Consider the following 27,970-nt stretch of genomic DNA (forward strand, 5'->3'; position numbering starts at 1 on the left):
TTCCTGGTAACATTAGAAAGGCTACTTCCATCATAAGAAAACTTCCAGCTTTGTTGAGGTTGGAATGGTAGAATACAAGCCAGAGTAAATGACACGAGAAGAGTTTCAATTAACTATCCTGGCCTTTTGCAGTTTCTACTATTTCTCTTAGCTTGCACTATTGATCTAATTAGTCTGATTCCTAAATTGCTCTTTCTGAAAAAAGACAGTTCTTTGAGACAGTTTATTATTTTGACATTAGTAGGGGAAACAGCTTAAATGCCAGGCTTGACAATTATCCTTGCTGTAGAACTTGATGAGAGAAATGAGTCTGAAAAGACACCTCTGAGTAATGCTTTAGACTGGCTGTGCCTATTGTTTGTGTTGATTATGTTTCAGAGCCAGTCTAATGAGCTAAATTTACTTCCACATTCATGCAGAATACATGAACATTTTAGGCATACTTATGTTCAACACAGATTTGTATCATGCCCATATTGTGCAAACTGGCACAGACTGGATGTTTAGTTGACTGTGACAATTCCTGAAGGACTGGTGCCCAGGAGCCTGACCATATCTTCCTTCCAAACAGATGACACACAAGAAAGCAAGAAAATACTGGATATGATGAAATGCAAAATTTGAGTTTGAGATGAATCCCCAGAATATGCTACTAAATATTGTACCAAGTAATATTCCAAAAATATATAGTAAATTATTCAAATACATGGTGACGACAGCAACAGTAACATACGAAGCGAAAAAGAAGGCAGAGAAATATCCAGATTTGAATGAATCAATGAGTACATTAATTGAATATGCAGTTAAGCATAACTAACATGCTTTATACAAAACAGTACAATTTCAGAATTTTTTAAAAATGTATTTTTATTTATATGGTTGAAAATTAAGAATCAAGTGAAACCAGATGTACAGTTCCATTTAAGGGGCTGTGCACCTGGCCATGGTGCTGCAGCCATGGTGCCCCCCCAAGAGGTTTCCTGGTAGTGCGGGGAGGCTGGTAAAGCAAAACAGCCTCCCCACCACCGAGAAGCCCTCATTGGTCTTAATAGACATATGGCACCCTTTTAGTGGTGTAGGTCAGAGATATTATCCCCAGTCTGCTCCTGCTGTTCCGGGGAGGGCTGTGGTAGCGGCATGCCTGTGGAATTGCCCCTGCACCAGGGTAAGTGCCCCAGGAAGGATAAATCTGCTGGTGTGACCATGCCCCGCTCCCACAGGAGGATTCACCACCCCTCCAAATGGGGCTTTCAGGCAATATATGTTTCACAATAAACATGTCAGATACAAAAATGAAAGGCAAAAGTAGTGCATTTTTTAAAAAAATGTAAATTTAGATAGCAAGCTCCACAAGTGATAGTGGTCACTGTGCAGTGGCAGCTGTGCCCAGGTAGCCTTTTCTTAAGGAATAGGAAGTGGGTGTGGGGAGGGTGAAGGGGCAGCCATTAATGCCTCAGAAACTGCGACTTTGGCAGCAGTAATACAAAGATGAGCCAGAAGTGACATCATATCACATAGGTGAGTAGTCGTGTCAGCTTTTTTCCAGGGTCAGTTTCACTTCTTAACTGCACAGGAACCTGTTGCCAATTGGTCCGTCTTCATGAAAGAATTCTTTGAATATAAAGTTTGTCTTGTATCAAGTAGCCTGCCCTGCAGACAGGGGTGTACTGCCCACAGAACATGTTGGGGTAAATGTCCCCAGGCGACGACCATTTGGTAACGTGGGGGGGGGGCAGAAAATTGCACCCACACCCCTCCTTCTCCCCCCATGCAAGCCAGCGAGACCGGGGAGGGCAGGAGGCCCAGAAGCACCAACAGGAAGGAGATGTGCAAGGGGCGCAGTCACCAGACCCCTGCCTTCATTGCCTGCCCTCCAGAGGAGATGAGAGGCTCCCGGGCGATCGGACCCACCACAACCCCACCACCGCTAATGCATGCAGTACTGCCATACATTGGCTGCTGCGGCGCCTGGCCATGCCCCCTCTGTGGCAGTTCCCCTGCCCTGCAGTCAGCCTTCCAAGACCCCCCAGCCCAGTTGCTGCCGGGGGGCTCCCCCTCCCTCATGGGCTGCAGTTGGCCTGCCCCCCAGGGACTCAAGACTGCAGCAGCCCCCTGAACCCAAAAGTGAGGCCACCCTCAAGGTGGCCCTCACACCTCACAGTAAGGCTATTGGTGGGGCCGGGCTGGGGGGTGCGCGGAAAACAGACCTTGCCTTAGGTTCCATTTTTTGTTGATACGCCACTGCCTGCAGACATACTATTAACAGTTAATTAACCCCAAACTGGACCATACTCTGATCAAGGTTCCACCTTTGATTTTTGTACTGAAAAAGCTAATGTCATGGTGCCATTTCCAGTGGTAACTTAATGCACCTATTTGAATATGCTTGTACCGTGACTAGCCTGTTGGTCTATTTTCAAGGTAGGTTTTGTTGTGAGCAGGTATAAAAGTGTTCTTTATGAAGAAGAAAACTGCATTCCCTCCACTTTTAATGCTGTTTTAAAACGCGTGACGGAAGCTATTCACAGATATATTTAGACCTTTTAAAATAGTAACTGAATCTTGATTCAGTTCTTTGCTAAAAGTATGATAAATGAAATAAGGCATCAGTATGAATTAAATTAAGTTTAAATGAATTACATTTCAGAATTCAACTTCTGAGAGCTTTCTGCAACATGTGTATTCATAAGATAGTTCTCTGCAGCATGGCAAATCTGAAACAAAAGTGATACTGTTTTTCTTCCAACACCTTTGCTATAGCATTTTTTCACCTTGCCATTTCACCTTAGTACAAATTCACTCAGAGAATAAGCTGCTATGAAAAACCTATAAATTACTAAAATCCTACCATCCACAGAGAGTAATTCACTGATCTTCTTCACAACAGTAAGCAATTAGTCACTTATTCATGAGAATGCTATTAGTCTATTCATTTGGGGACAAATGGATAAATTTATCAGCCTAGTCTAGCTAACAAATGAGATGCCTTCCTTGAAACATTACGATACCTTTTAAATTTTAAAATTAGGGTTGCCTACAGCTGATAAGAAGCTGTGAATGTAATCACTCTTGAAATAAGAATATTTTTGTAAAATGATAAATGTGAACAACATACTATATTACTAATTGCATCTTAAAACTGATGGGAGCACAAGTCAGAGCAATACATTAAAGAATATTATTAAACTAAAAAAACCCACAAGAACATAGTTCTACCATTGTTTGTTTAAACGTGCTTGCTATTGGCATTTAAAAGCCTTTCTAGCTGTAGCTTTTCCTTCACGTTCCCTCTCTCTGTGCCTCACAAAAAAATTGACAAAAGGGCTCAGGGAAAGGGAATTATATGATGTAACTTGGAAAAGCAGTCCAGCCTGATAGATCTGGAATCGTGGATTAATACAGGAAAAACCTGAGTTCAAATGCCTCCAGCACCACTACACCAGCTTTTGCACTAGATAAACGTACAAGGGTAAACCAAAATATATTTCTTACTGATTTGCTTACTAAAGGTTTGCAGCCCAATCTGAAGGGGGGAGGTGAACTGACTCCTGGATATGACACAGGCCCACACTGGCAGCTTGGCTTCTCTGGGACCCTGATGGAGGGGCAAAAACACCGGTAGGGGATGCAGAAGAGCTGCAGGCTGCCCAAATGTGGCTGTCAGTGCTCCTGCACCTCAGTTGGCCCTGTTGGTGCAGTGAGGGCAGGCTGGAGGTGTACCCAGGGGTGGAACCAACTGTAGTCAGCTTCCACCTGGCTTTTAGAGCCAGGACTGTGTGGTCTGGGCCTTGGAGTATGCCATCTGAAAGCGTGGCAAAACTCCATTCAGCCTTATGGAGGGCTTTCAGGTGTCCTGTTTTTTTTCTTTTTTACTGCACTTCCACATTGCCAGAAAGCCCCCTGGAGGCGGTGCAGAGGCACAGCCACCCCCAGTGGCCCCTGGATTGGGCTGTTATGAGGATATTAAGTTTTTGTGAACTACAGCCCTCTTTATCTGATATGTCCTAAATTGGTTCACATGTATACATGTGTACAAATATAAAATTACACAATTGGTAACATTGTTTGGATCCTGGTAATGGGGGGGGGGGAGGGCACGGTAAGTGGGACTTCAGCTTGCATTACTGTGTGCAGACTGTACATTTAATCATCAGTGAATTGAATTTTCTGTGTAAATTTATGTATTCTGGGGACATCAGTCATAGATCATGCCAGAAAAAGGTCCCATCTATTAACGTGGAGAAAATGTAAAAGATGAAAAATAATTTTGTTAAAACTGAGAATCCTCAGGGCTCCGGATGAAGTTGGATCAAACTTTTTCTCAGACACAATTCATCATTCTCCCCCCTCCCCCATCACTTTCTTCAGTCAGGCAGACTTTCCTCTAAGAATGAGTGATGAGAGAATTCTTTAGAATGTCAGTGATGCTCTTTTCAATGCTACCTATTATTGCTACAGAAAGACATTGGTAATTAAAACAACCCAGGGGAAGAAAATTTAATGGTAAGTTTGTTATAGAATTATTTTAATTGTTCCCTTTACTACAGAAATCCACAAAAAACAATTTTGGACCTGGGAAATTCATGACCCCAAACTGCATGTCTTACAAAGTAATTCTCTTCTATCCTTTTTTTCTCTTTTACTTGACATTTTTCAAATTATTTTTTGACATCAGAATAAATTATTGCTCTGTCACTTGTCTCCAGACACAGTTAAGAAGCACTGAAGGGTAAGAAGGGATACAGAATTGATTGTCATCAAGAGGTGAACAATTTGATTCCAAAGGTCCAGGATAGGGAAAAAAAGATACACTATAATCACTAAAGGAACCACACTTCACGAAGGTTTGCAAAAGCTACACTGCACTTGAACCTTGAGTATTTTAAGTGTGCCCAAAATTTATGCAACCTTAACCCTAAAATAAATAAAATGTGATTTGCAGAATATTTGGTACATTACTCATTATCCCTTGCTAGGTCTGGGGAAAAAAGAAACAAACAAGTTGATTAATATAAATATGTATCTCAACAGGACCAGAGATTTAATATTTTACAAAGACAATAGATTATCTTAACTAACTGACACAATAATCTGATTCTGCACTATGAAAGTAAATGGAGAGAAGACTGAAAAATGTGGTGTAAGTGGAAGAAAACCTGAGAGACAGAGAGAAGAAGAAAAGTAATAGTAGATGTTGTGATGGTGATAGTGGTAGTGGCCTTCAGTAAGGAAATAAACATCTGGAAACAGAACAGATTTTAAAAAGGAGAAAAGGATTGATAAGTAGAAATTCGGTAACTTCGCCTTTGCAGGGTAGTAATCTAGCCTCAATAAACCATTTAATTTGTGTCAGTTAAACTCTGGAGTCTGAGTCTTCCTGTTGATAACAACCTTTTCCCACTGGGGTGATAAGCACCTTAACTGATAGAGGTTCTCTAGCTGAGAGAGCCTAATTAACACTAGCAATTGTAATTATTGGCACAATCCTATGTTCTATGAAAATAAGAGAACGGTTAAAAGTTAAACAGATCCAGGATGTCCAGAGGTGCACTTAACTCACTCTGCTACAGATGCCAAAAGGCCACTATATACAGCCTTGAGTACTCACTGAAAAAGAAATAAATTAGCAGCAGAATTCCAGACATGCCAATTTCAGATATAAAGCACTGCAGTGTGGGAACACAAAAATCACCAGCACAGTAATCAAAATAACAGAATTTAATTTAATTAAAAGTTTGGGAATGCAGCTTTCCTTAATGTAACTATTTGGAACACCAGAACTGTTAATTAGCTAATCTCTAAGGACAGTTTCCACAGCATGTGGCTCAATTTATATGCAAAATTACTGGATTACTAATTTTTTGCCAACCTGGTGATCTGATTGGCTAATTACCCATAAGCGCAGTGTATACCTTATTTTAACCAAGCTGGATTTCTGCAGAGCACTTGGGTTTTGTAACACCCAGCAACTACAACTTAATTCAAAGATTATTCAAGTTTGAGATATATCATACTTTAAAAAATTATAAAAGAATGACTGATCAGTTAAAGTTCTACCATTTTAGGTATACAAAACAGATAGTAAAACACATCCTGTTAATTTTAACAATGCTTGTTTCGTAACTTTTTAAAAAACTGCAATAAAGCTGTGTTAAAAGATAATATATTCTTCTTGCATTGCAGTGGGATTAACTGTATATAGTATTCAACTCATATGGAAATCTGGCCACAAAAGATTTTTACTTGTTTAAAAAGTTATTTCTGACTTACAACTGTTATGTCAAGCAAGTGAACCAAATCGTTTTAACTGTGCAGCTTGGATAAGTGTGAGAGAAAATAGGAGGAAAGAGATTTTGGAATTGTAGAAGTAACTTCCTAAAACATTTTTAATTCATAAGCCATTGCACATTGAATGGAATTCAGGTATATAAACAACAACAATCCTTGTGACCAAGGTAAGATTCGGATATTACCCATCATCCCATTGGGTCCGGCACAGGCCTCCCATCCCCCTGCCCCCCAATGGCCCTTGCCAAGATGGGAGAGCAAAGCAGCAGAGAGAAATATGGCAAGAAATGCGGCACCAAGGGGCAAGCGAAGGCAAGAAAGCTGGCTCAGTTGCAGCAGAACCAGGCAGACTCTCAGCCTCCTGAGAACCTGCTGAGTGGGCGATGACAGCCGGTGGTGGAGACAAGGCCCAGAGGCAACAGGGGCAATCCGGGGGCATTGCAGCAGAGAGAGGCGGGTGGTGCAAGGTGGTATGAGTTGGGCTCAGCGTCTGCTGAGGCAGGGCCTAGGAGAGGTGCCTTGAGAGGGGGGTACAGACAGAGACTGGTAGCCACAGGACCCAAGCCAGACCCTGAGGAAAGGGCAAGGGGATGGGTTCAAAGTCTCTGATTAGCTAGGAGGGGGCAGGAGGGGTGGAGTAAACCCTTTAAAGAGTGATAGGAGGGGCACAGTCAGGGAGGAAGTGGGCAGTGGAGAACCCATGCATGCTGGAAATTTTCCTGTCAGGGTTAGTAAGAGAAACCTACATTACTACTCATCTGAGGTCACCCCCTCCCAACTTGACCTGGGACAGAGTCTGTGGGAGGCAACATGGCATGGGCAACCCTGGGGGAAAAGTGCCTCATGCCCATGTTATAAATTTAGCAGTGGTTTATGGGTAGGATTTTGTTAACAAAGAAGGTATTACAAATTATTTTTAGTTATTATACTAAAATAATTAGCATTTGAACAAATAATTGTCCAACTGATCAGAAGCCCTTTTACTTGATCAAAAGGATTTTCATGAATTAACTTCACTATTTAATGGACAACATATTGGAGCCCTAATGCAAAGCAATAATATCACGGAGAAGAAAAAAGCAAAAAACATAATTAGGGATATCTAATAACAATATATGTACTTAACTACAGATTCTAAATATGAATATAATTTTAATACTTAATTTGTAATTAATTAGTCAAAGCAATCCCACCTCAAAATGGATACTGTAAAACTAGAATGGATAGGTTGCAATATAGATTGAAAGTTTCCCCCTAGTCACTATGGGGAGACAATGGGGTCAGGGTTGCCAGATCCAGATTGGGAAACTTCTAGACATTTGGGAACTGAGATTGTGAGGACAGGGACCAAACTGGGGAACAATCCCATAGAGTCCACCCTCAAAAGCATCTGTTTTCTCTAGTGGAACTGATCTCTGTCATCTGGCAATAAACTGTAATTCCAGTGGATTCCCAAGTCCCATGAGGCTGGCATCCCTAGTTGCAGTACTGTTCTGATGAGTATGGGCTAATGATTTTGGGGATTTTCACTTTAGATCAGATACCTGAGGGCACAAGATTTATAACATTTCAGAGTGATTTATAAAGTTCAGTGTTTTTGACCTTTGTACTTACCATAATTGGTAAGCATTTCACCTGAACAATCATCACAATGGTGGAGGGTTTAACATTAAACTGTTGTCATACCTGTGTTTCCCTGAAAATAAGACAGTGTCTTATATTAATTTTTGCTCCCAAAGATGCACTATGTCTTATTTTCAGGGGATGTCTTATTTTTCTGTATTTTGTTCATCGGGCATGCTTCCAAACAAAAACTTTGCTACGTCTTACTTTCGGGGGATGCCTTATATTTCGCACTTCAGCAAAACCTCTACTACGTGTTATTTTCAGGGGATGTCTTATATTTGGGGAAACAGGGTAATGACCTATTAAATATCTCAATAGACAATCATTCTCAAGCATTTCCTCACAAATCCTTTTGTTCATTAAAATATATATATGCTGTCCTTCCAATAGCTTATGTTATTTTACAAAAAAGGACTTCAACCATATTTGCACACAAATAATCCAGTATGAAAAAGAATTTAATTCCTTCTAGAAGAGGTGACAGAAAGAGAATCAGTCTGACATTAAACTATAGTTGCTACAAGGAAAACATCACCCAAATGCCTTTAAAATAAAGTTGGTAGGGATGGAGTCTACATTATCCTCTCAGAAATCCTATTATAGAAGGGAAAGGATGTGGAGTCAGCAATGGAGAAGGCATCCTCTGTTCTTGTGTTATTTAGTAATGATATCATCATTCCCCATTTTGAAGTATTTATATAAAGCCATATGTTACCTTCTCATAATTTTCTATAATTATAAGATCCATTGCTATATAGTTTCATAGTGTACAGTACATTTTTCGAGGCAATTGTGTGGATTTGTCAATTACATTTGCTATTAAAATTAAAATTCTGTTAATTTTCATGCAACCTTTTGAGGTATTCACACAGTCCATTTGCTGAGCAGCTTGAAACCAATGTTTATCTATTCATTGCGGATTATTAGGCATGTGATTAATTGGCATACATCTTTTCCCATCACAAACTTTAAAATTAAGTATTTTACTATTTGTCCAATCCTTCAAGGTTTTTTTTGTCTTTTAGAAAAATACTTGGCCAAGTTATGGAGCTAATGGATATACTGGATATGTTAAATTTTCAGACCATGCTTGATAGATCACCATTCTTGCATTTAATAAATTTATTAGTCTTTCTTAATTCAAGGTATGTTATTACACTAGAGTTAATATTTTAAAGTACGTAAAGTAAATCTGTTTTCAGTGGATTAAATTCAGTGGTTTTCTGCTGCAAAGAAAGCAATGTTCTGCTGACCCAATGATTCTTACATTGGAAGAAAGATATTTTCATCCTATGAACGGAGTTTCCTCCAACAGACTATCCCTGTATTAGCAGAAGGAAATGGTGGATCTTAGCCGATCTGTGAGTAGAAAAAACAACTGCAAGAATTGCAACACAAAGTCAGCTCTTAGGATGGCAACAACATTTTACCTGTCTCAGCTATGACTCAGGCAAGAAGTATTAACAAAACAGAGAAGTCAAGAACCAGTTGATTTCTTTATAGCTATGCAACTAAGAAACTGGGTTCACTGGCGTAATGCCCATTGGGCAAGGTGGGCAGCTGCCCAGGGCATCACCTTGTGGGGGGCATCAAAATGCTGGGTTCGTTTTTGGGTATTTTTAGTGGTTTTCCATTTTCGGCCTGCAGGGGGCGCAGTTTTAGGCTGGCGGCACCAAATGTTCAGCGTATCATCAAGAGACTGTCCTTATGCGACCCCCCAAGTTTGGTGAGGTTTGGTTCAGGGAGTCCAAAGTTATGGACTCCCAAAGGGGGTGCCCCTATTCCCCATTGTTTCCAATGGGAGCTAATAGGAGATGGTGGCTACAGTTTTGAGGGTCCATAACTTTGGCCCCCCTGAACCAAACTGCACCAAACTTGGGGGGAATCATTAGGGCAGTCTCCTGATGATATGCTAAAAATGTGGTGCTGATATGTCTAAAAATGCACCCCCTGCAGGCACCAATGTCCTGGTGCAAATATTTTTTGGTCGTGGTGGAGTGGCCACCCATGGGGGGGGGGATCAAACTCAGGTTTTGCCCAGGGCTGCCTCGTTACGCCCCTGACTGGGTTAGATCATGTAGATGATTTTCACTGATGGAAAGAGCATAATTTTTGGCAAACTCCTTTCCCAATGCAAATCTCCCACTCTGAGAGGCTACATTTTGACTTGCAGCAGAGAGGGAGGCAAGGAAGTTGCACTGCACTGACGGATATCTTTCCATCAGTGGAAATGTTCAGCAGGATCAAAGACTCTGGGCAGTGAACTTAAATGGTCTGTTGAGAACTCTGAAGACTGTTATTTTTCAAACATAATATACCATCACCATTTCCATCTGAAGGCCAGAACCAATGACAAAGTGTTATTTACTTGTTATCTATGGATGCTGTGGTAGCAACTTCAAGTGAACAGTTCTAGACAACATTTTGCTTTATATCTTTGAAAGAGAACTTGTGACCAGAAATCTGTATTTGTATTTTGAAAGGCCTTATTGTAATCCTTTGCAACACATGTGCCAAAAGGTAGAGAAGGCAAAGGATATGAAATAGATCATTATAGTGGCACATTTGTGTTGCCACAGTTAAAGCTGTGCAAACACCTGCATTGTAAATACTTATCTTCAGGGGCTTATAAGTACCATGAAAAGATTTTTCTATAGGTGTAACTTGGCAGGTTTCTTGCTTCGAGGAACAGAATTATGCTTGCACTATGAAGTATAAAACAGTAAATAGTTTCTTTATTTAAAAAAACTGAAAGCATTCTCAAGAGAGGAAAATGATAGTTTCAGATGCTGTTTTAAAATGAGCAATTAAAACATTTTATTGGGCCTAATATATTTAAACTATGATTTAATAAGTTGCACCCTGAACACTTTAAATGTAATTGCTGACCCCACGCATAACGGTATGATTCCTTTTTATTGTGTCCATGTGTTGCTTGATTCTGTGGTTCCACTGCTGTATTGGGAATGTAAGGGGTGCCGACAAATGTATTAACATGCTGAGCAAAATCTGAGCATAAATTCATACAAGCCTTATCGCCGTGTAGAAATGAATGCACTCTGAACTAGTGGCTTACTAGTAATAAATATTAAAACCTTTGAAAGCAATTCATTTGTCCACGGACCAGAACACATCAGCAAAATAAAAGGAAAGAACAAAAAGTGCTGCATGTTGGACTCAGATATGGTCACAAAAGATGAATTCTGAGTTATTGCTGGCAGGCCATGTGAGCAGAAAGATGTCCTGCAGTCACTTGAACACACCACTCAAAAACCCATTCTTTCACAAACAGCCTGATAACAGCCTGACAATGTTCATCGACTACCTACAGCATGGGATAAAAAAAAATAACCACTAAGAAATTAGACAGTTGTACGTCTCATAATTTTTTTTTTGATGTAAATGGATTTTAAATAACTATTATCAATTGCAGAATGTCAAGCAGCCATTTTAAAATTATGCCGCCTCCACTTTCTACATGATTTCTTGCACTGAGACAACACCGAGTTTTACTACAAGGAAGAACCAGGTGCATCCTCTGTCTGGCAGTGCCGATTACTCCAGATCACCAAAAGCCTTCATTAGTGGCAATTTCAGCCTATTATAGTGACTGTATAGAAGAAAAATAGAGTCTAATTTTCTAACCCAAATTGCAGGTTTTGAATTTATTGCTCTTAAAATATAGCTACATGGTCTCTTGAAACAGAATTAGATGAAATACTTTTCGCTCTTCTTATGTTGGTGCCCTAACCAACCTGAGTAGGAAGGGGCAAAAGGCTGACTCATTTGCAAGTCAAGCTTTGTAAAACTAAGTCTAGCTCACTTGGAGTGTACTCAAACAGTAAGAAATAAACCTTCTGCTTTGTTAAAAATCGAGATTGGTAGCCTACTACAAACCACCATTTGAATGCCGCTATTTTAACGGCATCCAATTACATTTGCTCATTAGTACTCGAAACATTGCATGGAGCTGAAGAAGCGCACAAGGACAATTAAATACCGATGTGACCCACTCCACAAGGATTTTGAACTAAAGTCTGCAAGGGTTTTTTTTCTGTCTTGTAGAGTACAGTGAAACATATATGTACACAAATACGGAAAGAAACTAGAGAATGAAAGCCTGATGAAAGAAAGATGGCATAATATTGTATAGGAAATACCTTTGCATGCCTAGACCATACATTCACAGTTTTAAATAAGATTTGCTTTCCAAAAGATATGAACAGCTCTAGATTGACTTCCATGTCTTCTTCAGTTATCAGTTCCTGACTGAAGGCAGAGGAAAAGGTAACAAGATGGCACAACCTAACCTCAGCTCTCCCCATCTAATCCTATTACACAGAATGTATCAACATTTCTTTCTGCCTGTGCAGTTAGTTTTCATCTAAAGCAACTTCCACTATCGCGAGTAATGGGGAGGAACCTCAGTGGAGGAATAATCCCATAGCCTCCATTTTCTTCACTCATTTCTGTAATATGGAGATCAGTTGTAATTCTTGGGGATCTCCAGGCCCCATCCAGACATTGGCAACCCTTATAAGGAGCTCTGTCAATGCTCTTCTTTCTCACGGTGGCAAAAGAGGAGGCAGGGACACTTTCCTTGGACCATTAACTACTATAGCCTTATCAACAGGAACATCCTAGGACTAACATTTTTGGGAACTGTAATTTGCCTGGGCTCCAGGCTTTCTCCTAACAGACACCAGATATCCTTATACTGAGCAAGTTCTTTCAGTAGTGCATTTGACCTAACACATGCATGAGTAGTAGTCTCCACGAGGGAGGATTTCTCATGTTGTTGATTATAACAAGGCCCGAAACAGGAAAGCATGATGAGATCTGGAACACCAAGTTTTGAAACCGGTTACTCAGGTCCACACCAAATCAAGCCTAAATTATTTCATTTGATGAAAGACAATTTTAAATCAAAACAGGAAAGCCGTCACTATATCTACAAAATGAAAAGAGTACAGAAAGCAATACAGAAAGTAATCTGTCTATGGCAGATCTTCTGGTTGGACTGAGGAATCCTGAGGGGAATAGATGTGCTGCGGTGAAGCATGGCCATCTCCGCTGTGCTAGGTTGCCTCCTCAGAGGCTTGCTGAACTGCAGTCATCAATGCAACAGTGATGCTCCCCCTACCTCTGTGAAATGCTCTGCACCATCACAGTTGCTGGCCTAAGTTCACAAGGGCCTGTGGGGGCATTCCTGGACCAAAAGGGCTTAGGAAGCAGATATGAGATCACAGCCTTTCCACTTAAGGAACGTTACTGGATGTGGTAATTGTGTTAACTCCTTTTTTGTTTTCATTCATTCATTCATTCATTCATTCATTCATTCATTCATTCATTCATTCATTCATTCATTCATAGCCCACCCTCCCTGATTGAAATCGGGCTCAGGGTGGCATACAAACATTTTAAAACAATTTTATAAATGCATGAAATTCACTATACCTATCATTAAACTCATGAAAAGCACATGTTGGCAAACAAACACATTTTGTCCTATGAAAATCATCTGGCCCAGCTTATTTTAGAAAATGTGAAAATGACATCACATGAACTTGTTTTTAATTTATCAAAGAACCATAAAAGATACTGTGATAAACTGCTGATTAAGGGTTGATTTTAAAGTGCAGTTCTGTCAGAGCAAAAAGAATTTAAGAAGTTAACTTGGAGCTTGACCTGATTGGCTGGCTGGTACTGCAGCTGTTTAAAAAACCAGAGGGTGGGTGTTTGCAAGGAGAGGGGAAAAGGAGAGAGAGTTGGGTCTCAAGAGGCTGGAGAGCTGGTTTTTGGTGAAGGACTAGGAAGGCTAGGCTGAATGTGAAAGTTGAGCCAAGGTCCTAGGGAAACATCATCACAAGGGAATACTTAAATGATACGAAGGGCTGGTTTGTAGATCTCTTAGGAGAAAGCACCTAGATATGGGACACTGAAGTCTCTGAGGGTGTGTGTTATTCAGTTAACAGTCAGGGGAAGGTTTCCAGGTGGATTACTCCAGAGTCTGCTCTGCAAAGCCCAGTGTGCCTCTCTTTTAGTGAAAGGTTGGATATTTAAGCATCTGTCAAGTTCTGTGAAGGAAAGATTTTCTCTTTGAAGGAAGTTTACTAATCTTGTGAAAATTTATCCAGAGGACTGTTTGGAAACTCTAATAGAATATCTGAAACAATTAAATGCCCTTCCGCAAGGGCCAAAAATAGCATCCTAGGGACGGCAAAAACGCCGTCCCTAGGGAGCTGTTTGTATAGGAGGTGCTGCTGCGTTGCAGCAGCGCCGTCCTCGCTCTGTCTAGTGGAGCAAAGCTGCCATTTCCCCATCTCGCTCCACGAGCGAGGTTGTTGAGAAGGGACGGCTTCCCGTCGGCGTGGTGCGAACTGCACCGCAGGGAAGCCCCCCCTTTCCCCGTCGCTCCCACTCACCTGCCTCTCCAGCGTTGTTCTGGAGGACTGCAGGGACCCACCCATGCCATCCTCCAACCTCTAAGTAAACTTCCTTCAAAGAGAAAATCTTTCCTTCACAGAACTTGACAGATGCTTAAATATCCAACCTTTCACTAAAAGAGAGGCACACTGGGCTTTGCACTGGGAGGGCGACCGACTGTTAAATATGGGAAGTGTTGCCCACAGTGTTAGTATGGTTTACCTAAAAACCAATTTCTTGTAAAACAGAGTTGTCCCTTAGCTTCTGTATGAGATCAAAAGGTGAACAGATTAATATACATATACCCTTGGAAATTCTGATGTGAGATTAGCTTACCTTGTGTAGCAATATAGTGGTTTGGCCTGTGATAACCCTGAAATAAATGTTTAAAAAAGTATTTTGCATCAGACTGTAAAAATCTATCACACACAGAAAATTAAAGTCATAAACATAAATTCATTTATTATTGAATGTTATATTAATTAGTGGCAATTAATCAAAATATTAATAAAAATATTAAAGCCTTAAGATTAAGCTGTTTCAGCATGAGTACATGCTTAGCATTTATACAGTACCCTCAGATTACAAGTATTTCAAACACATCTTCTTGTTAAAAGTAATTAACTAAGAAAAGATCTTATTCTTTTTTATCATAACCAACAATTTCATTTACATTAGACAATGACAACCTTATCATATGGTGTCATTAATGAAGAGGGAAACAATGCTGACAATGTTGTTCAGATGAATAAGTTGTTTTCAGTTACTAACATGAATATTGTGTATGAACATCTACTGAAGTTTACTGAAGTTTATTGGCATACTTGGGTCTAAAAAGGCATTGGCTTTTCCTTGATTTTCAGTTCAACTTTTAATTTCATTCTTTCAATGTCCCCCAAAATGCTCTCTTAAAGAATTTATTCGAATGTAAAACATTAAGTTAACATGATGCAGGTTGATCAAAGAAGCAGCCTTCAATAATTAAACAGTGTACATTTTTAATGAAATGTCTTGCTTGCATTAAAAGTACTGGTTAACAGATGCAGACTATATTCTGAAGGCTGCCTTAAAAGTGCAGAGATGACAAGAGACTGCAAGTCACCGTATCAGAGTTTTGTCATAGTAATATACAAACTACTCTTTTAAGTGTGGAATCATGCCAAGTTGTTGACATAAACTGGAAATTACATTCCTTTTGTTTACATAAGCTCCAGGAGGAAAAGTAGCCAGATAAAATTACTGGCAAGGCCCCACTTGAAAATGTGGCAATTTTAGGAAATGGCCAATATAATTTTCTTATTGACAAACCTTCAGTAGTTCTAATGTCAGTTTTAGCATACACACGGGATCCTTTGACTGTAATATTTCATGGAATTTAACAGCTGGCATTCTCACCGCATACAATATCTATTTTAAATAGTCAATAAACAAATAATGATTTTCTTTGAATAATACTGTTAGATTTGTTGTCTAGATGAATATACATACATCAACATAATTTCCATTGATGTAATCAGAGTTTGCGTCCCCTTCAATGGTCTGCAGCCTAACTCGAGAGTGATCATCTGAAACAGAACATATTAAAATGCATCACATAATCTGCATTGCTTTCTCTACACACAAAATGAGAATTTACATGAAACTGTCATGTATATAAGGGAATATCAGATGATACCCTTCTACCACAAAATACATTATGGCATAACAATATTATGATTATTTTAAAATATAACAGAAAAAAGCAAAAGCTGCAGGTACATTTACTAGTTTGTTGAGGAATACGGTGCTCTATGCATCTGTCAGTGGTATTCTTCTATAGAAACTGAATTAAATTTGGAAAAAGCTTTAATCCAACCATTTGCACGGTCTTTCCCATTCCAGTTAAAAGGATGCTTCTCAACTAAGTTTAACATTAATCACCAGATTAATAATGATTTCGGACTGTTATGTTTTTGATCCATGAAGTAGGTCAGAATCTTTGGTTCAAGATTTTTTATTCAAATTTATTTATTTACTTCATTTATACTCCTCCTTTTCCTTCAGTGAGAAACCCAAGGAGGCTTACATCCGTTGTCCATCCTTCAATTTGTTCTGACAACAATGATGTGAAGGAAGTTATGCTGAGGACATGTAACTGGTCCAGAAAGCTTCCATGGCAGAGTAGGGATTTGAACCTGGGTTGCTCAGATTCTACTCTGACACTCTAACCACGACACCATGTTGGTCCTTCAAAGACTTTCATGCTTTGCTGTAGCACGGATCACTCTCCACATCTGCTTTTACTTTGTGAACCACTTGTTTCCTTGTGCTGTGGATGCCACGTGTGAAGCCACTCGAGAGACAATTGCTTCTTCCAAGGGAGATTTTATACACCACAAGAGCTGTACAGATGTTTTCCCAGCAGCTTGCAAGAATCGTCTGACTGACGAACATCTGACACTGAACACTTGTTAATTTAGAAATGCTTTCCTGAATCTAGCGACATGCTCTCCTCTGTATGTTCAGCACAGCTTTTGGGCAGTGCGGAAGGAATTGAGTTTTAATTTGAAATCTACCACTGTTAGCTTTGGGAAAGGTCTTCATTTCCCTCTGTTATTTTCGTCATGGTCTTTTGGATGACCTGAAAACACACTGCAGAAAAGTGCTGGCCCATAGGTCCCAGTTTTTTAAATCACTTTCCTAGAGAATGTGAAAGCATTTAAATTACTTTCAGTTAATAAGATTTAGGGCATGTTCAATATTGACAGAGAAAAAAATCAGTTGCTTGGGAGCAAGAAAGTGACTCTGCTGCTGGTGGGTGGATTGCAGTTTAGATTATAACAACTGCTGATATCCACTGGTCCATAATTTACTATATTTTCAAATAGATGAGTAAGAATTAAAAACACACGCACACAGGCATATGCACACACGGCTAGCCCAATTCTCAGACCGCGGCAGCAGGCAACGGCACTACTACCATGCCACTTCCAGAGGGCTTCCAGGCAGCATGGAGAGCCAGAACAAATCGAAGAAGTCCTCCATAGGGCTAAATGGAGTTATGCCATCTTCTCAGGCACTGTAAGTCTGAGCCCAGCACCAGGAGAATTCCCACTGTCAAAGCTCAGTGGAAGCTGACCAAAGTCGGCTCCACCCTGGCAACGTCCCTAGCCTGCCCAAAACTGCACCAGCCTACACCATTAGGCCAGCTGTGTGGGGTGCTTCTGGGTCAAGCACTGTGGAGCTCTGAGGTACCCATCTGCTTGCCAGTTTGTCCTCCCTACTAACATAGCAGCCACCTATGCCATCAGGATGGGTGAATGGGCTGGCATGGCTCTCCGCCAGCTCTACAGCCTGATTTGCCCCTCTCTCCAATTGGGCTGAAAATGTTACCCTAACAGCGCCTATCAGCCTTCATAGAAAATTAGGAACATTCTGCAGCAAATAGCTTTTTAAATGAAACACTGGAAAATGTGAATTAATGTTAAAAGTGCTATCCTATGCAGGGTTTTACCCTTTTAAGTCATTTGAAGTCACTACATTGTCAAACTATACTTAATTTTTCTCTGTAGTTAATTGCAGTCAGAAATTGAGTAATAGAACAGACTCTAGTAACTAGTCTAAAATATCCCTTTCAGCTTTATTCCACACTACATTTTGCCTGAATAGTAATTCTGTCAGGTGGCAGAATTTGAGCATACTGTCAGACCTGAAATATAGATTCCATATTGAACACTGGTTGCTAGTAGTCAACGTTTTATGAAATGTTTCATTAAATGTGCACATATCTGCTTTTAAGTCTGCACGAGCAAAAAAATTAGCTAGTTTGGCAAACAGTAACGGTTCCTTAACTATTTTATATACTCAACAACTTTAGCTTGGAATTTCCTTAGCCATATTTAGAGACAGAGAAAGCCTGCTAATGGGAAATGCGGGAAATGTATGCATGTGAAAAGCAAAAGTAATATTTATACCAACTATTTCCCCTTCCCCACTTCTGATCTAGAAACAGATTGTCCTGTGCCATTCTGATACATGTAATAAGTGCCTGAACATCTCCCTACATTATTCTCTCCCACCCCTCCATCCCAAACTGGCCATTGCCATAGAGATTTGGGGGATTCACCACAGGTGAAGCCATCTCCACCCCAGCATTTCCTCTTCTGTTTGGGCATCAGCAGGCAAATGAGCCCTGAACTACTTGGACTGCAGCCACCATGCCTAGGGTGTGAAAAGCTCTTGGACTGGCTATGAAGGGTATCTGAAAATATATTTTGGAATACAATGTATGTGCATAGTTTCACAAACCTCTCTCAAGATGCATTCTAGACGACTACCTTAAAATTAATTGTATACAAGCATTTTAAGATGAATTGTATTCTAAGTATTATCCATGCATATTATTGATATGATACCTAGAAGTATCAAGATAATATCATGGCATTCTATTTCAATCTGAAGTTTCCCGGTTGCTGTTAGATTAGGAGAAATACTGTTGCGGAAAATCCTGTTTGTACTGACAGCTCAGTCCACAAAACATTGAGTTCAGGTTCAGTACAATTGGAATGCAGGAGCCCCAAAACTGCAAATTGTTTTTTCCCCTGTCTTGTGCTCTTCTGTAGGTGGATTCTGCTGGGAAAATGCTGATATTTGTACAAACTCCTACTTTATATGGCTTTGGTTATTTAGAATCCTGCAAAAATACAAAAACTAGTTGACTTTCTTAGCTGTCCTGGGTTGGTAATACAGGCAGGAATTATATGTACTGTATATACTTGAGTATAAGCTAACCCTAATATAAGCTGAGGCACCTAATTTTACCACAAAAAAACTGGGAAAACTTATTGACTTGAGTATAAGCCTAGGGTGGGTAATGCAGCAGCCAATTTTGGGGTCGTCGGAATTCACCGGCATGGTTCTCATTCCTCCCTCCTTGGCTTGGTGTTCCTGATAGGCTGCACCAGACGCGTCCCTGCTGGGGCTGCTGGCATCCGTCTGTTTGCTTTTCGCTCCTCCCTCCTGTTGCTGCAGCCGCAGCATTTTTTAAACACGGCTCCGGAGGATGTGTCTCGATTGGGGCTTGCTTGCCAGTTCTGCTGGCCTTCTTCTGGGTGGGGACCGATTTATCCCAGTCCATGCCCTTGGAAGCTGCCCATGTGCATTCCGCCAGTGAGCGGGTGAATGCTTCCTTGTCCAGTGAAAAGGATTTGGCAGCCATTTGAGGCTGCTTAGGTCCTGGGGCTCCCACTGGTTAAATCTGCCATGAAGGGGAGGGAGGTAAGGAGGAGGAGAGGATGGTGGGGGGAGGGGGGAGCGAGGGAAGGAGTTAATTCAGATGAGGTAAGGAAAAAAGGTAAATTAAGAGCAACATAGCAGAGCCTGGATAAGGAGCTGCTCTCCCTGATGAGGCACTGGAGAACAGGTAAGTGGGACTTGAGTATAAGCCGTGCTGAAAATGTCGGCTTATACTCGAGCATATCCAGTAAATACGTTTTCACCAAAGCAATCAAATGAGAATAAAAGTACATTATGATAGCAGATTGGTCATTTATATTTACCTAGTTACTTCCCAGAGGAAACCACAATTATTTCCTAATCTTTCTTTTAAACTATAACTTTACTACTTTGTCATTTTGGACAGCTAAAGTGGATGACCAAAATAGCTCTATGCTTGATTCTATGAAAGAGTCTTATTTCTCAATGCTTATGGAAAAAAGAGTTTGTACATTTAGTTAGAAATTGTAGGAGGTGAGTAAGTAGAAAGGGGTTTTCTGTTGCTCTATACTGGCTTTACACTCTACTGCTAAACTGCATGTTGCGACAAAAAGGGAATTAAATTGATATTAAATATTTTATCTGTTTAGATAGACCAAAGCCATTTTGACAGTAACAAACTGTGGCATGCAGTTATTAAAATGTCATATGCTTGTGAATGGGGCTTTCTCTCCAGTTTTGTATAACATGGCATGTGATGGCAGGAAAAAAAGAGTAATGGTCATTTATGGCTCAGTGTCTCTCTTTAGGTTTTAGAATGTTACAGTCAGAGTGATAAAAGCTGAGAAACAGTGTGTGGTAATTGGAATTTGCCAGAGGAAGACATCTGAAAGTTTAGCATACAAGAAGCAGCTGTAGGGAAGTGTGGAGAGTCAGTGTTGTTGTTCTAGAATATCAGATCAGGATTAGTAGTAGTGCTGCCTTCTTTTTAAGTCTGCTCTGTTGCTTAGTTTCATTCCTGAGATGACTCAGAGCATCCTCTGTGATGTCTCGGAGCCTCCAAGTGCATCTTTTAGACTTTAGTACCTGTTGGGGGCGTAGGGGGAGAAAATGCTGCCCGGGCACTGCCCCCGCTCCCCTTACCTTTTTCTGCTGGCTGAAAATGGGCCAGGCCTGGTGAGGTGGGGTGAGAGGAGAAGGGGGCAGGGGAGATTTTTTGCTCCCACTGGTGCGCACCCAGTGCACGGCATCCCTTGGTACCCTTATAGCTACGCCTCTGACCTGCTGGCCACAGATTCTAAGCTGTCTCAATGGCTCAGGTGAGCTGGGTGGGCTGTCAGTTCTGGCCTCAGTGCCTGGAAGTGCTTCTGCAAGTACTCTGATCTCCAGCTCTTGGCTTGTCTATGGGCCTGCTCTCTCTCTCTCCTCTGAGGCTTCTGGCTGCTCTTGAGTTTCAACCCACTGGGGTTTTGGTGAGGCAGGGTCATTCTGTTGGTCCTCCTCATCTGAGGATTCCTGGCTGGCTGAACCTGGGCCAATGACACCCCGCATGAGCTTGCAAAATGGCAGTGGAGGGGAGGAAGATTTAAGAAGCCAAACTTTATTTGACTTTTTTTGGCCCCAAGTGTATTTGGCATTTTGAATACACCTGGGGTTTTTTAATTGATAAAACAACCCCCCCAAAACACACACAAACACACACACACACACCTCAATATGGATTTTTTTGGCATTTTCTGTTATTCATAAGCGATAGTAACATTGAGACTAGACTACTGCAATGTACTGTACATTGGTCTCCCTTCAAAATGAATTTGGAAATTCCAGTTGGTGCAGAATGCTGCAGCTCGGCAATTATTGCGAGCCAGATGGTACACGCATGTTATTCCCATTCTGCAGTCACACCACTGGCTGCCTATCAGTTATTGGGCTCAATTTCAGGTATTAGCTATCACATACAAAGCCATGGCCTTGGACCCTCATATCTGCAAAACTGTCCCTGCCCCCAATGTTCTACCATGATAGTTTTGCTTATCGGATCAGGGGTTTTCACAGGTGCAAATGGGCAAAATACACAACTGCCTATACACATTCATTCTCCTTTATGGCCCCCCCTTATGGAACAGTCTGCCTGAGGAAAATTATAATAATTAATAATAATGCCCTGAACAAACCCTCCTGCTTTTATCTGCATATTCTGGACAGCAAAAGAGAAGGGTTAACCAAGCATCATCAAACCACAACATATGGCTGAAAGACTGCGTTCACCAAGATGGGTTTTATTGTGCAGACCTGTTCTAGAATTGAGCTTTCCATCCCATGCTTTCCTGTAACAATTTATTCTGAAGCCACTGAATGTTAATTACAAGTTTGCAGAGTTGAGGACACTGTGTCTAGAAAAGCACTGGTTTAAAAAAAAATTCACAAAAATTCTTAACAATTCCAAATTACTTTGTTTTGACTGACTGCAGGCATCTCTAACTACTTGCATTACTGTCATTAATACCATGATAATAATGATCTATTCATACCCAGAGAGGCCTAGTAAGACTACTCTTGTTTGATACATTTATTCCCCCATGGCTTAGAACAGTTCTTCAGAAATTATCATACTATGGACTTTCTCCACAACTACTCACAAGTATGAACTATGACAGAGCCAGGGATTTAGTCAAACTCAGAATCACAGATGTGGAGAGGCAACATGATCTCAATAAGCTTAAAAACCCAATTTTTAATAAAACAAGGTTAAATAGACTTTCAATAATGCCTTATTTTAATTTGCTGCCCAATGTTAACCTTCGTAGAGCTTTTAGCCTACTTCGTTATAATGCCGTTTCGCTTTGTTATACCAGTGGGATTTACAACAAAGTTCCAATTGAGGGCAGAATTTGCAGCTGCCAAATGGGGGGCATTGAAAATACAGAACATATTTTATTTGATTGCCCTTATTATGATAAAATACGTTGGATGCTCATTCCCTACGACCAGGCTAACTCTTCTTTGACTAAGAAAGAAAAGTGTCAAATATTGCTATCAGGCACAAATAAACATCTAACACACACTGTTGCAAAGTTTGCCTGGATTTCTAGTAAAATTAGGAAGGACCGACAGAGTTCCACTGGAGCAATCAGCTAATTTTCGTTTGTTAGCAGCTAGGATATTCGATATAGGATCTGTATCCACGTTATGAATATTTCTGCTCCCTATTAACTGTATGCTGCTATTTCTTTTAATCTGTATTAATAACTGTGCTGTTTATATAATTTTTAACTTTTTGTACCTTGCTGGTCAATGACCGTAAATAAACTGACTGACTGACTGACTGATCTATTCATATAATTTGCTGCAGTGATATAATATAATGGGGGTTCCGGTTCCGGCTGCCATTCCGTGCGGTCGCTCCCTGACGAGCTCCTCCGTATTTTTTTAAGATATAATATAATTCATATAATATGCTATATTGAACAGTATGCTGTTTATGCCAGGAAACCATTCAGGCAAGTGTGAAATCCACAAGTATGCAAGTCTTGTCTCTAGAACATTGAACTTATCTTAATAGCCTGAAGGCTGATTTTGTTGGTTTAAGGTTTTTTTTTCTTATAGTAGCCTTCATGCCTACTGTTAATAAGTTCCTTAATAACTTTCAAAGATTGTTCTTTCAAGTTCACAATCACTGGGATATACTTAGGGGAACTATCCTCTATTCTGATATCAAAACTATTTTGCATAGATCACAGTGCTGAGCATGTATGCTTTGAGAATTACTTACATTTATGTTTTCTTTTTTTAGTTTGTAAGTGTGGCATGACCATCTCAGGTTTTCTGTTTGTATGCTTATGTGTACACACACACATTTGTGACCAACACTGCAATACTTTTTTACTAGTATGTTACAATATTCAAGGGAATATTGTTGATACACTTAGAAAATTACTAGTTTCAGATGATACAGGTCTTTAACCTTCTAACTAACATCTGTTGTATCATCATCTCAGATTAAATAAATAAGATGATTTTCCATATTATCTTTATAAAGCACAACCAATATTGCTATTACTACACTATTGTAGTAGTGATAAAATGAAAGATGAGAAACTACAGCTATTGTAGTAAACAAGTATAAAAATATTGTATGGAGTGCCCATAACAAAAAATACACATTATCCAAATCCTACACACTAACACTATATGATACTGAATAATCCTGTAGGATTCCATGGTATTCAGTGGTTTGGGCGATTATCTCAAAGGTTACTTCTGTAGACTGAGAATATACTGGACAGATGTGAACTGAGAACATGAAGGAGAAATGAATGTTTGACAATAGGTCAGTAGATATAAACAAAGAAAGAAGAGGAAACATATTCTAGATTTTTTTAAGATCCAATTTTTGTTATTTTTTTTTCACTTTAAGCAACCAATGTGATAATCTTGTAGACAGATTGATAGTTAGAGCCCAAAGAATAATATTATTTTAAAAGTAGATAGCAATTGTTATGGGATACATTTATCTGCATCAAGTTTTATAAGCAAAGAAATATTAGGTTAAAATGTTTAGCTAGAGCAAGGGTTACCAACCTTTTAAAATTACAAAGTCAAACCACATCAAAACTCAAAGCAAGCGATCAGGGCTAGTATAAGAAAGCCCATTTGCAAACTAGAAATGTACAATTTAAATATTATAATTGGGAGATTAATAATCTACATCATTCATGCAGCCCAAAGTTTCTGTAATTGTCATGAAGTCTTTATTAGGAAGTGACCCACAGTTAATGATTACATTTTATTTTTTTTAAAGGTTCTGACTCTGCACTGACCCACATTTGGCTCTAGAGCCATAGGTTAAAAACTCCTAAGCTGGAGCCTGCATGATTTCTCTAGCAAAACGGTATGTTTACAGTACTACTTCACTCCAGTAACATGGTGATTCACAGCTGAACATATTAACTTCATACTTGACTTTTGTACAAAGCTCTAGACATAGTGGGTATAATCCATCAGAACTGAAAGTTAAAGGCTGAATCCTACCACTCCCCTTCTGTTGCAGTGGACCAACAGAGAGTGATCCAACCCTACTGAAATAAAGTGCACAATTAATTACTTAAGCAGGACCCTAGCTTGTACTACTAAATAGGACCCTGGCTTTCACTAGATTATTCTCCTTACTCCCTCTCATAGTAAATTAGATGTTCCTAGGTATGAACACTAGTCATAACTTCTCCATGTTTCAATTGTAACCATTTCAGAACAAGCAATCATCTTTCAGTTATATGAAAGATATAGTCATAGACCTATAGTCATTTGTGCAAGTGCATCAGAACCCTAGACGTCAGAAGTAAACAACCCAGGTCTTTATTTTATTAAAGTCTTTGGCATATTACAATGTTTATTTTTCCTTTATTATTTATTAAAGCAGTCAGGACTCTGCGTTTACTCCAGACATACACGGAGTAGCATATTGGTGGACTGTCTTGTCAGTTACTAAAAGGAATTTACACAGTAGTACAATTATACTGTCAACACTTACATGCAATGATATTCCCATATCTATTCTTCATTCGGTTCTCGTCTTTTTTAGCGGAATCCCACGGTGCAGACTGTCCTTCAAAGAAGCTCTGAAAAAACAAATACAGATAACACTATGGGAAGGCATATCTAGCAAGAGAACCACTATAATTGCAAGCTGCTGTGGCATTTGCTGTTACTTAGTATTACTTTCAATGATTCTCTAAACAAAGATGAGTTTAGTGAAAAATATAAGCAGACTGACAGAAATTGTAATTAGACTTGCTACTTGACTAGTTGCCTGATAAATCATCATATTTTACACACTATTCATTATATTTTACATTTATTAATAGCATCAATCTGGTATATAAGCATAATTTCTATATATAGTTAAGCAAAAGGCTGAAATTGTAGTAAAGGTAAATTATGAGCAGAACCCCCTCCCCCCATGAAGAATAGTTTTAAAAAATTATTCTGCAACAGTGTTAAGGAACGTTGAAAAACAAATATTCAACATACATCTTGTGGATCAGTGAGGTTCACTATAATGTTTAAATAAACTTTCACACAACACAGTGAGTGAATACAGAATATTTCATAAATGTCCCAGACACATGTATGTTTCTACTCATTCCAAGACTGACCATTCTAAATATTCATCCAAGAAGAGCAAGAATATAGTGTTAAAATAGTAACAAGTTGACAGGAATGATGTGAAAGCTAAGTTTTGTTGTCTAGGCGACAGATATGATAAAATACACTTTTTTTTGCTAACTGCCTACTAAATAGAGTTTTATTCTTTTAAAATGGATGTCAAGCAAACCAACTTTTAACAATCATGAACAATTAGCAGTAAAGCCCATTAAATGAGAAATACAATGGGTGCCAGAAAACATCAGTTAAGTGCACCCACTGAGGGCAAACCCTCCTGCTTTTCTTCTCCCCTGGCCCCCAATGCCAGCTGCAACCCTCCAGGCTCCTACCCCCACCAGCTCCTACGCACTCCTACCCAATTGCTGTGCAGGACTCACCATTCAAATAGTGTGTGATGCTTGACTGGAAGTGAGTCCTTTGTAGTGACTGGCCACTGTCCTGCGACGGCCCCTGCGTGAGACTGACCCCCCTGCTTACAGTCAGTCTACTTGGAGAACTGGCACCCTGAACACACCTTGCTGCAGTGATGGGTGGTGGACCATTGGTCTTGTAGGACCTTGCCTCTTGTGTCAGTGAGGTGGGCCCACTTTGAGCTCTCCCATTCTTCTGGGTTGCTGCCAGCCTGCTGCTTCCAGCAAAGACCTCTGATTCTCAGTCCAGCTCCTCCCAACGCTGCCTCTCTCCAAGGCAGGGTGGGTTTGGGTTGCTTGTTCTCCAGGCAGGTCCTACCCTGGGGCCATCATGGGACAATGAACAATTGCCGCACAGGACTCACTTCCAGCCAAGCATCACTCATGAGTTGGCTGGAAGTGAGTCCTGTGCGGTGATAGGGTAGGTGTGTGTCATTGCCATGCATTTCAAAGCTTAGGCAGTTATATCTTAGGATATAAACCAAGTTTACCACACCATATTATGATCCAGTCAGGCATAATATAACAGTGAAGGCTGTCCCCTGAAGAGGAAGGGGAAAATACACATGTTCTATATCATGATTTCCACAAAGTTGTGTTTTGGACACCACAGCATTCACCAACACTTGGTGCCTACAAAGATTTTCAGAAAATGGGCATTGGAAGGCATGGCTTCTTATTAAAGGCTCTTACTTAAATGAAAGGGATTTCCACTGGGCCTTTCTTGGCTTTCCTTCTTCCCAGGAGATGTATGGGGGAGGTATTCTGTTTTGTTCTGCCTCCTGCAGATGATATTTGGGACTTGGCTCCACTTTCCACAGAAGCCATTTTGGGGGTGGGGCTTACCACATTCCCAATGTACCTGGAAGGCTCAAATAGTTGGAAACTCCTGTTCTATATAAAGTTGTTCTTCCCTAAGCTATCTGGTCTTTCCAAAGGTAACAGCTTTGCTCTTCATTTACATGCAACTGGCATATACATATGTTTTATTAAAATCATTATTTACAGTACTTCAAAAATTTACTGAATTGCTAGAAGGGGAAAAATGTGTTTTCATCCCAAGTACAAGCTGCTTTAATATTTACTTAACCACTGCACTAAATGATTTAATCAAGTTCATCTAAGAATTAATGTATTTATGTTAGGAAAACACATTAGTCGTTCATAGTTCTGTGCCAGAGGAATGTCATTCCCTGTCCTACCGGTGGCAATGATTTATTCCTAACTGCCACTGCCCAGAAAAGAAAAACCCAGACTTCCATAGAACTTCAGTTTGTGCCCAAAAGCAACATGAAGAAGCAGGTGCAATATTCCATTAAATGCCATAATACAGAGGAAGGTTCAGAATTTTTTAAAAATAAATTAATCATAGCTACCTCCCCACATTCAGTTCATGGGGGGAACTTGGTGTGTGTCTGCATGTGTGCTGACATTAATCTGTGAGAGACAGAGACTATGTTTGTAAGTAAAGGAAGTTTAGAAATATTTAAAATAAATTAATAAAATTTTGACAAGGCACTTTGCCATAGCTTGTGATTGAAATGTCTTCAGAACTGGCTGACATCTTGTTCTGATTGTAGCTTTCCCAGAGTAGAATGCAAGATTATGCAAATAGCATCGTCGCTGTTAGCTAAAACTGTCTCTATTAAGAACTACCAGGGGATCAGGAGCTGCCAGGCTTTCTGTCATTCCCCCTTTAACTTCCAGTGTGCTGGAACTAGGAAAACCTCAGGTAAAGACAGGTGCCTGTCTTAGAAAACACAGGCTGTGTTGAAAGCAAGCAAGCAACTAATGGGGTACGGAAAAAGCTCATGTAATATGATGAGTTGCTAACCACTCCTCAATATTCATAATGAATCGGC

The 27,970-nt window shown here is 40.0% G+C and overlaps 1 protein-coding gene across 15 annotated transcripts in view; it reads right to left on the minus strand.

Annotated features, from left to right (window-relative positions):
- Positions 1 to 27,970, minus strand: part of PTPRM (protein tyrosine phosphatase receptor type M) — a 539,592-nt gene that overhangs the window by 45,684 nt on the left and 465,938 nt on the right. For all 15 annotated transcript variants that reach the window (XM_048507340.1, XM_048507337.1, XM_048507335.1 and 12 more), the window contains 3 exons: positions 25,064 to 25,151; positions 15,829 to 15,905; positions 14,677 to 14,713 (listed from right to left, as the gene is read on the minus strand). In XM_048507340.1, the coding sequence (XP_048363297.1) occupies positions 14,677 to 14,713; positions 15,829 to 15,905; positions 25,064 to 25,151 (202 nt within the window). The remainder of the gene's footprint in view (positions 1 to 14,676; positions 14,714 to 15,828; positions 15,906 to 25,063; positions 25,152 to 27,970) is intronic.

This window comes from Sphaerodactylus townsendi, linkage group LG09 (assembly GCF_021028975.2).
Source record: "Sphaerodactylus townsendi isolate TG3544 linkage group LG09, MPM_Stown_v2.3, whole genome shotgun sequence".
Classification (NCBI taxonomy): domain Eukaryota; kingdom Metazoa; phylum Chordata; class Lepidosauria; order Squamata; family Sphaerodactylidae; genus Sphaerodactylus; species Sphaerodactylus townsendi.